Source organism: Scomber japonicus, chromosome 17 (genome assembly GCF_027409825.1).
Source record: "Scomber japonicus isolate fScoJap1 chromosome 17, fScoJap1.pri, whole genome shotgun sequence".
NCBI classification, from domain to species: domain Eukaryota; kingdom Metazoa; phylum Chordata; class Actinopteri; order Scombriformes; family Scombridae; genus Scomber; species Scomber japonicus.
Genome location: NC_070594.1, coordinates 17,351,446 through 17,364,330, shown reverse-complemented (window position 1 = coordinate 17,364,330; position 12,885 = coordinate 17,351,446). Strand labels below are relative to the sequence as shown.

The 12,885-nt window shown below is 40.8% G+C and overlaps 1 protein-coding gene across 1 annotated transcript in view; it reads left to right on the top strand.

The window, feature by feature from the left end:
• Nucleotides 1-5,625: 5,625 nt before the first annotated feature.
• The window catches only part of LOC128376968 (protein EFR3 homolog B), a 33,404-nt gene continuing 26,144 nt past the window's right edge, over nucleotides 5,626-12,885 (top strand). The window contains exons 1-2 of the mRNA XM_053336834.1: nucleotides 5,626-5,757; nucleotides 6,225-6,363. Of these exons, the coding sequence (XP_053192809.1) occupies nucleotides 6,357-6,363 (7 nt within the window). The 5' untranslated portion in view covers nucleotides 5,626-5,757; nucleotides 6,225-6,356. The remainder of the gene's footprint in view (nucleotides 5,758-6,224; nucleotides 6,364-12,885) is intronic.

The following is a 12,885-nucleotide window of genomic DNA, read 5'->3' as shown; positions in this document are numbered from 1 at the left end:
GCAACCATTATAGTTTCTCTGGTGTGGAAGGATCTGCTGTGCCAGGCACACAGCCAATTATGGGGTACATTTAAGGGTAAACAACATTAAAATGAAATGCAGGCTTATTTCCTAAATTTTAATATACGTATTTTTGAATTTAGGCTGCCTGTGTACCCTACACTACACCTATTATAGACAAATAGGAGGTTTGTACAGTTACAATACTGACCTGTATTGTTTTGCATATTATGCATCGACTCATGTTCTGCTTTTGCCATATAGTCCACCAGTCCGTCATGATCCACAGTTGCTTATTCCATTGTACGGGATCTGTAGACGGTTCTGAAAGTTAAGGCATAATCCATAGAAGCAAAAAAATGAAAGCTGAAGTAGTCCTTTCTCTGTTATGCCATATCCAACATTTCTGAAGACAGCACCAAGGTGTGGAGAGTCGTTCTTGCAGGATTGTAGGTCACCACCTGGACTGTTTTGAAATGAAGTCAGTAACTGCCACAAAGCAGAGCTGCAGCAGTGCACAGCGTAAAGAGGATTAATTAGTCGGCAGCCACTCTTGTTGGCTTGTTGTCAGTGGCGCCAAGACAACTCCAAGATAAATTCAGTGTTCACTCTTTGGCCAAGTCAACCAAGTCTTTTAAAAGCAGGGCTGAGACTTTATAATCAAATGGCATTACGACAAGTGTCTTTTAATTTGTCTACTCCAGACATGCTGGTACTGATAGACCCTGGTGGTGCTCAAGCAAGTGCACTTTTGGCCTCTGACTAGATAAGTGCCCTCTTTCAAAGACATTTTTTTCTATTTTGATTTCCTATTTTGTTTTATTGAGGCTTGTAAATTCAGCCCATCAATTCTCACTTAAAAGCAAGCTGTAAGGACAATTGCATTGCTAATTCTCTGAGACAGCATAGGATCCTGCCCCACCCTCTCATCTTCCCTTACCACAGCCACCACAGTTAAACCTGCAGTGCGTAACTTTTACATAATAATTAATGTCCGTTACATACAAGGCCTTGCCAAACCAGTTCACAATATGCTGATCAAGCCCATCAAAGCCAGATAAATCTCTCTATTTCTCAGTTAGTTATTAATCTGGTGGCTGGTTGAACATTCCCATGCTAGCCGGATGAATGCACGAGATGGCTAACTTCTGGTTAGCTCATTGCTAACTTGAGGGGACACAAAATAATTGAATGGTGTGGCTTTTCTAGACTTTCCAAATGCTATTGGACCAAATAGATCACATTCTGATTGTGAAACAGATCATTTTGCAGGGGTGACACTCAAAACAATGTATCCACTGTTTTATAGCCGCAACAGGAAAGATGGAATAGGCTAATGGTGGTAATTACTCTCACTGGCAGAAGGGAGACAAAAGTCCCACAATTCAGTTTTAACACTTTAATGGAGCGCCCAGTGGAGCAGCTCGATCCACGTCTCTCTGACCTGCCTTCATTGGTGACGGCCAGGTAACAAGAGTGTTTGTCCTAAGCATCTGCATTGTTTGCCACTGTTGTGAAATCAAACTGCTAGTTAAACATCTCAATACAGCCAGCCTAGCTTACAGTAGGCTACAGCCCACCATTAAGCTTAACAACAAGCAAGCTAGTCTGGAGTTCAATAGTGTGAATTCCAGATGGCTAGTTAGTTCTTATGTCAACCAACTTAAACAACTAAATATGTGTTATGTGAATGATAGTCTATGCAGTCATGTTTTGAGAGTTCTCCTCCTTACTCCTTATCTCTTGTTTCCTCCTCTCCTCTCGTCCTGTGTTAACACCTTTAAATCACACTCTTCCAGTCATCTGTAACGTGCTATGACTCCCAGTTTCCTCTCTGGTCCAGCTGAGGCAGGACAATGAGACTGATAGTTTTCATTTTTATTCTCTGAGGGCTTCCGGCTCTGAGAAAGAGTCTGAATTTATTGATTAACAGGATGAGCATGGCCTTGCTCCACTCCTACTCTGACATTGTCATAAAAAGAAAGTAGTGGTACTACCTCTTCATTGCCTCAATACTCTGGGTTATATCAGTTTATGTGTAATTAGAGACACAAGGGTGAGTAGTTCATTTCAGGCTGTGTACAGATAAGCATATTACATCTAAGGCCAACAAAACCATGCTGACCGTGAAAAGAAGCTGAATCATCTCCCTTCTGGTAACAGTATCCTAGGGTGATTCAACATGGAGCAAGCTAATGGAGCAACACTAATTAAACTGCCTTTGTTGGCAGTTAAAATCAGGTGTTTGTGTGTGGGCATAATAAGCATCTATCTGACTCACCTTTTTTAGGACACAACAGTTGGAATGATTTTACAGAATGAGCTTTGGGATATGTAAAAAAAAACACACACACATTGTATTGTGCATCTGTTGAAGACAATGGCTGTTCATTTGGACCTGAAGGAAATCATCATTTTTCAATGTGTCTTGCAAATGTTGTTTCCCATCAATTATAATTATGCATTACACAATCTCATCAATAGCTCCTCTGTGGCTGCTTCTTAAAGGAGTTGAACACAGCCAAATGGGACCATCATATTAAGTTTTGAAAATAGAAAGTGTAGCCAAAATCTCTATGTCAGATATGTTGATATGTTCTATTAACAAAAACAAACTGTGCTTTCTGTCATGTTTTATTGATGTTATTTATTTTTTAGCTCTTATCCAAAGACATATTTTCCACACAAAATTAGTCAAAGCTGGACGCTAGAGATGACAGATTGATTGACTGCTTTATTGGTTGATTGAATCGGTCAGTAATACTGCCATTAAGCCTTCTATTCTGGTTGTATTTGTTGTGTCAGGCTGGTAGATGTTATGCAAAGGAAGAACTGTAACCATTGCACAACTGTCCTCTTAATTTAGTATAGGGCCGTAACTAACAACTATTTTCATTATTGGTTTGGTCTATAAAATATCACAAAATGGCGGAAAATGTTGATCACTGTTTTCCAAAGCCTAGAGGATTTTTTTTTTGTATTTTTTCTTTAAAAAAATTACTCAAAATGATTAATTGATTATCAGAATAGGTGGTGATTAATTATTTGTTGATTGACCAATTGAATAATCAAATAATTGTTGCAGGTGAAATTCTATGGTATTTTTATGATGACATAATCACCACATAAAGATATAAAGATCATCAACATAGATTAGATCAAACACAGATCAAGAGAAGAAAATATCAGCACAAACAACAGGTGTGGTGAAGCAGACGTTGGTATTGATGATGATAACTTCTTACTGGGCTGATAGCATCAGCAGGGCTGTGATCCCTATGGTTGTAAGCTGGTTAAAGTTTTTGAGACTTGCTTTGCTAATTGTGTCCAGGCAACGTACAAAGCCCCTAAGACTGATCTAATGAGTTCCCATCTGTCCCAACGTGACTATGTAGCTTAGACCTTTACTGCTGATTATTGTACGTCTAAAAATAGTTCCTAGGTCTAAGGCAGTTAGCTCTACAATAACCACTACATCAGCATAGGTTACTTGGCAAGCATGCACAAAAGCAATATGTTTAACGAGATGTCACTATAACTAAAAACAATGAGGTAGAATAAGTATGAGTATGTGTACACCATTTTGGAATAACACAGCCTTAGTGTTTGTTATAAGCACTTCAAGTGGATGTCTGTGAGTGTCTGTAACTGTCTCAATCTGTAGCTTTATTTAGGGACTAATTGAAGTGCTTGTGAACTCGTGTCACTTAAGGGAGGAGTTAGGATGAACAACAAAACCCCAGAAGCTAATTAGTATTAAGTCTGTCCACTAATCAGCTGATTCCTATATGCACACATGCCAAACCAGTAACAGATTTGACCCTACGGCCTCTGTGCTGGCCAAGAATTTCACTTATGCCACCAAGCCCTATTTGTGTCTCTTAGTGCATTTCAAGTGTGTAAGTATGTGTGTTTGTGGGGTGTGAGAATAGAGTTGGATGCCGTTGGCACGCTTACTTTAGTTTGGCAGTTGTGCGTAGCTCTTGAAAGTGACGTGTATGGGTCAGTTAGAGACAAAATTAAACAAAGGTAGAGTCTGGGCTGAAGCACTTTCATTTTGGACAAAATCTTCAATATGTTGCATCAAAAAGACCTTCCAATGAATGGATTATGAGATGATGGGCACCTATGCACAGATGCTAAAAGGTCCTTCCTCCTACCAAGCAGCCCCTATCCTCAAAGACGGAGATCTCGCATTCATAATTAATGCAAACTGTTGCAAGTGATTTTTTCCTGTGAATTTCCATGCTTGCATTACCAGCAGTTACTTAGTGTAACTACAAAACACCCCTTGTTTTGTACTTTAGCTTGTGCACCATTAGCGCAAATGCAACTCCTAAGTGGTGTCATCCCATTCAAAGTGGTCGATCACCAACTGCTTTCTAATGCGGCTGAACAGATAAAGTGATGCCAATTGCTCGAGGCACAGGGGGACAAAAATACTGCCATGTGAAAGATATGATGGTTTAGTGGCCTTTAAAAAAAGACACAGGGAGTAAATACATTGGCATGTAAAGTGGTCCGCTGAGATGCACCAAGTTAAAACTTTAAAAAAAAAACAGTAGCAGATATCAACACATATCAATTAGGATGTACTGTCCTGCAGAATGGTCAGATCTGAGTTATGTTAACTGTACACTGAAACAGTTTTTTAGGGAAGATCATCTCAGAAATGAGCAGATTAAAGAAAATGTCCAGTTGTATCCTCTTGACTCACTGCTGTCACCAACTGGTAGAAAAGAGGACTTGTTGCAAAAGCAGGATGTCCCATTCAAATCTGTACAGTATAGAAAACACAGATATTAAGAAACATGTATTAAACTCTATTATAGCCATTTATTTATTGTTCATTTTATTTCATTCTTTAATTGCTGAATAAAATCTCCAGATGATTTAATGTTTTTCTATTTAATTTATCTGTGTATCTTGTATGTAATTCACTTATTGTAAATACTTATAGAGGGCACATCCAGTCATCTGACCAGCATCATTGCTTTTTCAGTCATTGCTCCTTGAATGTTGTTATCGTTTAGTTATTTAAGATTTAATTTTCTCTTTACATTGCTTCGTTACATGTTGTCTATTATGTCTTGGTTGTATGGTTCTATTGTGATACATGAATCTATCAATCAATCAATCGATCAATCTATCTATCTATATATCTGTCTATCTATCTATCTATCTATCTATCTATCTATGCATGCATAAATTAGGATATAAGATTCTGAATTATATTAGTAAAAAGGTGTACAGCAACATACATTAATAAATAAAAACCTCTACACATGCAGATGATGATGATGATTATAATTATAAATATTGCTTTACCTCCTGTAATACCTTAAGCATTTATTTGCTTATTTACATCTGACCTACCAATTGTATTTGTATGATATTTTGTTTATATTTGTGTGTGAGAGTGAGGTATGTTTAATGTAGGTTGGGTGTTTGCATCATATTTTTGTTTATATTTCTGATGTTCTATGTTCTCCTGTTAATGTCTATATTATTATATTCTGTTTTTCCAAATTGCATGTATGGACGGATCCTGCATGTGTTCAAACATGACTAAAGCTGCTGTCCAGTGGTGGGCTGAACATATTTACTACAGATAACCAGTAACAGCTGGGAGCCGGTGGAAACAGCGATGCTGGTTTAACTTTGATGTCCTTGTGGAGCCGAACTTTAGTCAATGTGGATAACAATCACTGTCTGTACGCAACACGTTTAAAGGATTTAAATTGTGTTCACTTCATGGTGAGTAATGGGTGTGATGAGTAAAGCCGGGGGCTTCTCGGAAAGCGAGTCAAGCCCATGATAGCTTCTCTAGCTAACTAGTAGCATAGTCGAGTGGTAGCTAAACACTGAACTGTGTCAGTTTAACTTATTACTGTGCCAATATTTGATTAACACGAGTTCGCCATTTCAGATTTAGTAATGTAAATTTACATGAACATCATATCGTAATACGGAAAAGTCATGAAAACACTTAGTATAAGACAGGAAGCTGTCATATCGGCTAGCATCGTTAGCCTTGCTGCTAAATTAATTTACTGGAAACAGTCATAATTCTGAATTTCTGCCCGGATCTGTAAAAATATTAACATCACATTTCAGTATTTGCTTGTCACAGGTCAGTTCACGCTAAACGCGAACGACCAATTCCTCGTTCATATTTATGTCCACACCTGTCTAATGTCAGTATTGTATTACTAACTCCACAGGCCAAACACAATCCAGCGGGTTTCCTGATTTTCGAAGCGCCGGTGGACACTCATTTCGGGGCGGAGGTGCCTCCCCTTTCCCTGCCTCTGTGAACCTGGAAGAGTAACGCCGCCCTGTGATAAGAATCCAACATGACAGGTGGGCAACACCAAACTACTATACACCTGCTCCATCCTTGTTTGTAGCGATAATTCAATTCATTCAGGTCAATGTAGTGCAGTGACTGCAGAAGTAGTGCACTGCTGAGGAAGTTGAAACTATATGAGTTGCATACTCAAAATCCCCAATTAATCACTGTTGGTTAAGGACGTTTTTCTGTCAGTGTTTCAGGTGTGTGTATGTGTGTGCTGCTTATGTTACTGTTGTGATAACTTGATGAGAAACACACACACACACACACCAGACATTTTGCCTTTGTTGGCATCTGCTGATTGCCACATTCTTTCAACCTCGAGCCCACTGACTGAATTGCTGTCCCATGGTTCCCCTCTCTCCTCATTTCTTCCCACCCTTTTCTGTCTGTTTGTGTCTATCTCTCTTGCCGAGAGAGAGACTTTGGGGTGGATAGTGAGGTCCATTGTGTCAGTGAGATGTTTATTAATGAGAGAGAGACACACACAGAGAGCAGAGCTGCTATTGAAGGACTAATCGCTAATCTCTTCGTTAATACGGTCAACCTGCCAGCGTACTAACATAAATTACTGAGAGCCTCAAGACAGGACATTGGAGTTGGTGCTCTGCAGGGATCTGTGGTGAATTTGTGAGTTTGCTCTGGTCCAAAACTTAGCACGGGAAGTTGGGAAGTTGGAGCTGCAGTTGGAGTTTTTTGGGTGTTTTTGGTCAGGCATGACTGAGTGCAAGTGTATGCGTGCATGTGCGTAGTGGTTTAATGCAGCCAAACTAGGCCGCTGTGGATGCATGTGAGTGAGTACAATTTTAAACTCATCTGTCAGGGAATTTGTGAGATTGAAGTGGGCAGTTAAGGCTTATTTTGAGTGGAAGTTTCATGAGTGTAAGGCTTGCTGAGGTGATTTGTGAGACATGAATTACATATTTTTAGTCCGCTGCTTTTAGTATTATAACTGTGATTGGATGTGTGTGTGGCTTTGCTAAAGAAGTTATTTGTGTCTGTGAAAGGAGTAGTGTCAAACTGAGTGCTTGCGAGCTGTTGTGTGTTTGTTGGCCAGCCATGCCCTTGCCTGCGCCTGATGCCCCGGCCTCTCAGAGGCTGGCACTGGACTGCCGTACCCTTCTGGACCATCGCGTTGGCAAGGGTAAGTGACAACAATACCTCCTCTGTTCTCTCTGCGGCTTCTTCTCTTTTTCTAAGTTGCTCTGACAGAACAGTAATTCACTGAGAAGTTACTTTCTTCCATATGGTTCCATGATTCCTCACAAAAAGTATGTCATGCCCCAAATGGAAACTGCTGTTTGGGGTTTGACCTGCACTGAGATGCTCTGATTCAGCTTATTTTAGAGCTCATTGAGTATACATGATTACTTTGGTACCTAGCACAGGTTGCTGTTCAACTGTGTCAAATCTTTAAAGAGAAATATCATTTATTGGGCCTTATTTTATTGCTTTTTGCTTCAATGTTGATTGATTATTAAAAGTGTTGTCATTTACTTATTTTTCATACATAAAATAACTGATACTCAAATATTTATCTGAATAACTGGCATAAAAAATACTAAGCTTAATTATGAAATTATCCTCATTATTCAAGCACAGTGATAGCACACAAGTGACCCTTTCTATCCAACCATAGTGAAAACAATAAATCATAATTGTAAGCATACATTTAAGTTAACACAGTGTGTATGATAAATATGCTCTAAGTTGCATTAAGAGAAGGAAAAAAAGTGTTTTATTGATCCCCGTGGGGAAATTCTGCATTTGACCCATTCTACACAGACACACACACACACACACACACACACACACACACTAGGAGCAATGAGCAGCAATGAGCAGCTGCAGTGCAGCGCCCTGGGACCAACTCCAACTCCTTTGCCAGTGCCTTGGGCAGGGGTGCTGACAAGAGTTTTAACCCTTTGATGGTGGGAGGAAACAAGCCCACCCAAGGTGCTTCCATTAAGGCAGCAGTGCTAACCGCTGAGCCAGCTTGCTGCCTGGCTGAGGACGACAGTGTCACTCTTTACAAGGCTGCAGCCTGGGGCCCAACTGTAACTATAACTGTAACTCCACCTGAGTAGTCCACAATCTTTAATTCATTAAACCGGGCCTGATGTAGCCCAGTTTCTAGTCCCCTGCTTTAGCAATGACAGCTTAGCACTTAGCTTAGCTTCCTCACATCGTATGTAAGCTACAGTAGTTGTATAATTGATGTTTCCAAAAAAGCGGACTATTGTTTGTCTTTGTTAACTTCTGATAGTCAGCATTCAGAATTGATGCAAGTTTACTAATGTTGGAATGATAAATATTAGGGTGCATAAATGATATTAATCGCTTGTGGTTCACAAGGACACTGCAGCATTGTGAGGTTTCTGGTTTTACTGCACATTTATTGGAGGCCGTTATGTGAGCATTGTACCTGGCTTCATGTTGATCATAGTTATGACTGTGTGATAATTGAGCTAAAAGCATGACTCGATTTAAAATTTCTGTTTGTTCTGGGCATTCGTGTGCAGAAGAGAAGCTCTGCCATCCGACTCTCGCATGCCAGCTGCTGTACTGAACTGCATTTATTCTCTGTAGTTTAAGATAATTGGACTTGGAAGAGAATGAATAGATACTGCCATCTAGACAAGGATAATATTTTTGCATGTTTTTGCTGTTTCTAAAACTGCAAATACTGTTAAACATTGTAATATACACACATTTTCTACAGTTAATTTGCATTCAGAAAGCTATACCATTGTTGCAGCTGATGATGAAGTTTATTTCCAACCATGGTACAACGGGACAACAGAAAAGACAGACATTTTGATGGTAGTTTATAAAATGGAAGGAAATTTGGTAAAAAGTTGCATAAGCACGGAAGTAAAAACTGAAATTAAGTAAAGCAGGAAGCTTGGGAAGATTAATGATAGAGAGGAGGGCTGGCAGGGGGTGGAGTGTGGGAGAATATTGCGTGGGTGGGAGGTCTTCTCCCTTTCTATCCCTGTGGTGCACATTTCTCTCTTATTCTGTCGCGCCCCCCCCCCCCCCCCCCTCCTCTCTGTGTCTTTCCCTGCAACTGAGAGAGATGAGAGTAGAAGTGTGTATGGGTGTGCATGTAAGCGGCTGCATGTGAAAACTGCACTAACCCCTTGAGAAGGAGCGTTGTTGCGGAAGACAAACTGGAAAATCCAAGGTCATCACGGCACGCTTGTCTCTAACGTTGCCTCTCAGCCCCCTTTTGTGCGTGTGCGTGTGTGTGTGTGTCTGCACAGCAAAGAGAGAGAGAGAGAGAGTGTGTGTGTGTGTGTGTGTGTGTGTAAATCATTGCATCGAGCCAGGCTCTGCACCAATCACGGTGCGCATTCATATTCCTTTTAGCTCCAAGCACACGTGCAGGCATTTATCCCAGAGTGAGCGGCGTCGGTGTTTGTGTGCATTGTCAGTGCCTCTTGGCACAGCAGCGTGTTTGTATGAGTGGCTGAAGCTGCATTAAGGAAACATCAGCATCTGTCGTGAGAGACTCCAACATCACGACCGATGTATGGTAAGAATAACAATCAGTTTTCCATTGTGTACTTGTGTACTTGTGTGTGTGTGTGTGTGTGTATGTGCTCTCGGCTGTGTAAGCATGTGAGTTATGTCAAGAATCCAGGGTTAAGCCAGTTTTCCTACATTCTACAAACACCTTTCTTCTTGGCTTCCTTGTCATAGACTGCAGCTCTCAGTATAGAGTAACGTCTCTTTGAGAGCACATTATGGGACCTTGGACTCTTAGCTTATGAGGAGACACCACTTTGAAGATGTTTTTTTGGGGTAAAAGATACATGTTTTTTGTCCAACGCTTTTTACTCAAACAGTTTCCTTCTGATGTGTAGCATATTCAGCAAATTCCTTGTCGCTTGACATGAAGGCAAGCATACTGTAGAGATGTTTAATTTTCTGTTATCCTTAAATCTTTCATGATTCTTTAATATTTTAAGTCGTACATCTGTCTTATGTTCTGTCCAAGCTTCCTTGAAAATGGGTAAAAATAAGTGTATGTGCTGTTAAAAGTTTTTTGTACTCGGTACCTCTTCAGATAGTGAACAGATGTCATGTATATTGTATCAGTATTGCTAAAAAAAATGTTATCACTTACTGTAGCTCTGGTGTCACCGGGACATGTTGATATATGGCTCATTGATTAGCGCTAATTAAAAATGTAGCCGACTTTGCTTTGAGTTTGCAGACTATTGATTGGAAAAGGTTCTGGGTAGTTGGCTAATGAATTATCAACGCAGGCACAGATCAAGCACGCTGTGGCTTTACTGTGTGGCGTACTGGAGAGCTGCTGGATGTGAAATGTGACTGTGAGCTTGAGTCCCTCATAGCCCAGTTTCAGCGGCTGTTTGACTGTGATTCATAGTGTGTCGGATTGGCCTTGTGTCACAAGGATTTGTTGGCAGCTGGGGTCTGTACATCAGTGTGTTGGTCGCATTATAACAGCCGTGTTCTCTGCCACCCACACTAGATTGAGTGTGTGCTTTGAATGTGACTTTTTAGTATGAATTAATGGCTGATATATATATGTACTATTAATATATGTGCCTCTGCAAAGTGTGTCTGTGTTATGTGTGTCTGTAGCCTCAAGATGTGTCCTGAATAGGGAGAGAGGGGGTGGATAGATTGACACTGGATGTATATATTAACTGGTTTTGAAAGAGTGTTACTCTCTGCATGCAAGTGACAAGAATTCCACATTTCTTCCTCCTGTAGTTTGAGTGTCAGGCTTTCCCTAACGCCTTTTGTCTAAAATACCTCATCTCATCTTCTCAGCTGCTGTACAGCTTTCCCAAACTCATCCAGCGACAGCTTATGTGCATATCAGTAGTCTGTTGAATCAGCCGTTCACATTATCCATTATTTACTTATACCCCCCCCCCTTGTCTCTTGTCTTGTTCTATGTGTGTGTATGTGTGTGCTTGCATTTTCAGTGTGTGAATTTCCTGTTTTAAAAGATGTTTTGTCCCTCTTTGTTGTTTGTTGATGTAAAAATAGCAGCAGGACTTGCTTGGTCTCTCCCCTCCCCTCCATCTTATGTAATAACACCCCTGAAGGTAAACTTGCTTAGTAACCGTCTTGAGAAGTGTCATTTATTCAGCACAGGTAAACCTGCAGAAAATACAACATGTAGGTGGCTACAGTGTGTGTGTACATGTGTGCTGTTTGCTTCTACCTGTTTGTTTATGTGCACATACTGAGCGAGGCTTAGATAAACCAGAGCTTTGCATGCCTCCAGGTGAAGGTGGGTCAGAATATGTAATGATGGATATCTCGCATGCTCCCTTATACACACACACACACACACACACACACACAAACACATACCCCCTATGTGTTTAATATTCTCCTTGCAGGCCGTTAGGACTATATTTACTCTCCCTTGTCGGCCACGTGACTTTGGGTACAACAGAGCAGCTTTGGGATAGCAGGTGCAGATATCACACTGCAAGATGTGCTGGGCTACTTGTCACACTCCTACCTTGTTTGTGTATGTGTGTATGTTTTTGTGTGTGTGTGTGTGTTGTGTAAAATTTTTTGACTATTTTCTTCCTGTAAGATGAATTATTATTGATCCACCCTCTTCTCCTGGTGAGGCAGAACTTATTATGTTTTTGTCCGATGCTAATGTGTGCCGTCCCACAGGGCAGTAGCCTTATTAACGCCATGTTTTTGAACACATCACATACAAACATATCTTTCAGACCTATGTATTTTTTTTTTGTTCGCCCCTATTTTTCTCACTTCAACATTACGTTTTCCCCCCTTTCTCTATCTCTCTGTCTCTTACGCTAATGTGGAAACGTTAAGCTGACATCCTGGGGGAAATGGAGAGTGTAATCTGTTAATGTACCAGCCCAGTGTTACAAGGATAAAAATAGCATTGTGATTGGCTGGCTCCTTCCTGTGGTGATTTGAGGGGTGGAGACCCCCCGCACATGTGCACACATAGGAGCACACACACATTCATTCTGCATGGGTGTGTAGCTTAGCATCCAATCAGTGAAAACACAGAAATCTCAAAGGTCAGAGTTCTCCACATCTGGTGCAGCAAGCTTCAGAGATGTCCCCCCTCCTCTTTATTCTCCTGCTGCACTTACTAACAACCGTTCATTTATTGTTCCTCATGTGTCATGCTCCTCTATGTGTGTGTGTGTGTGTGTGAGCATGTTTGTTGTGTGTGGGTTTACATGCGAGTGTTTATGAAAGCGTGAAGGAGCCCTATATCCAGCCCCTAAATGTGTTGTCAGCTTGCCATGCAGAGTGGGCGGATGTCGTGAGACCCCCTGTTATGTTTGCTTTTTACCGCTGTCGTCCAAATTCCTGTCCACCCACCTGGTTTCTCTCTCTCGCTCTCTCTCTCTCTCGCTCTCTCTCTCTCTCTCTTAGCTCTTCCCTCACTAACCCTCCATTACCAGCACCAGAAACACAAAACTACCTCCCCATGTTTTGTTTTTTTTACACCAACTTATTGAAACTCTGAAACAGCACAGAAT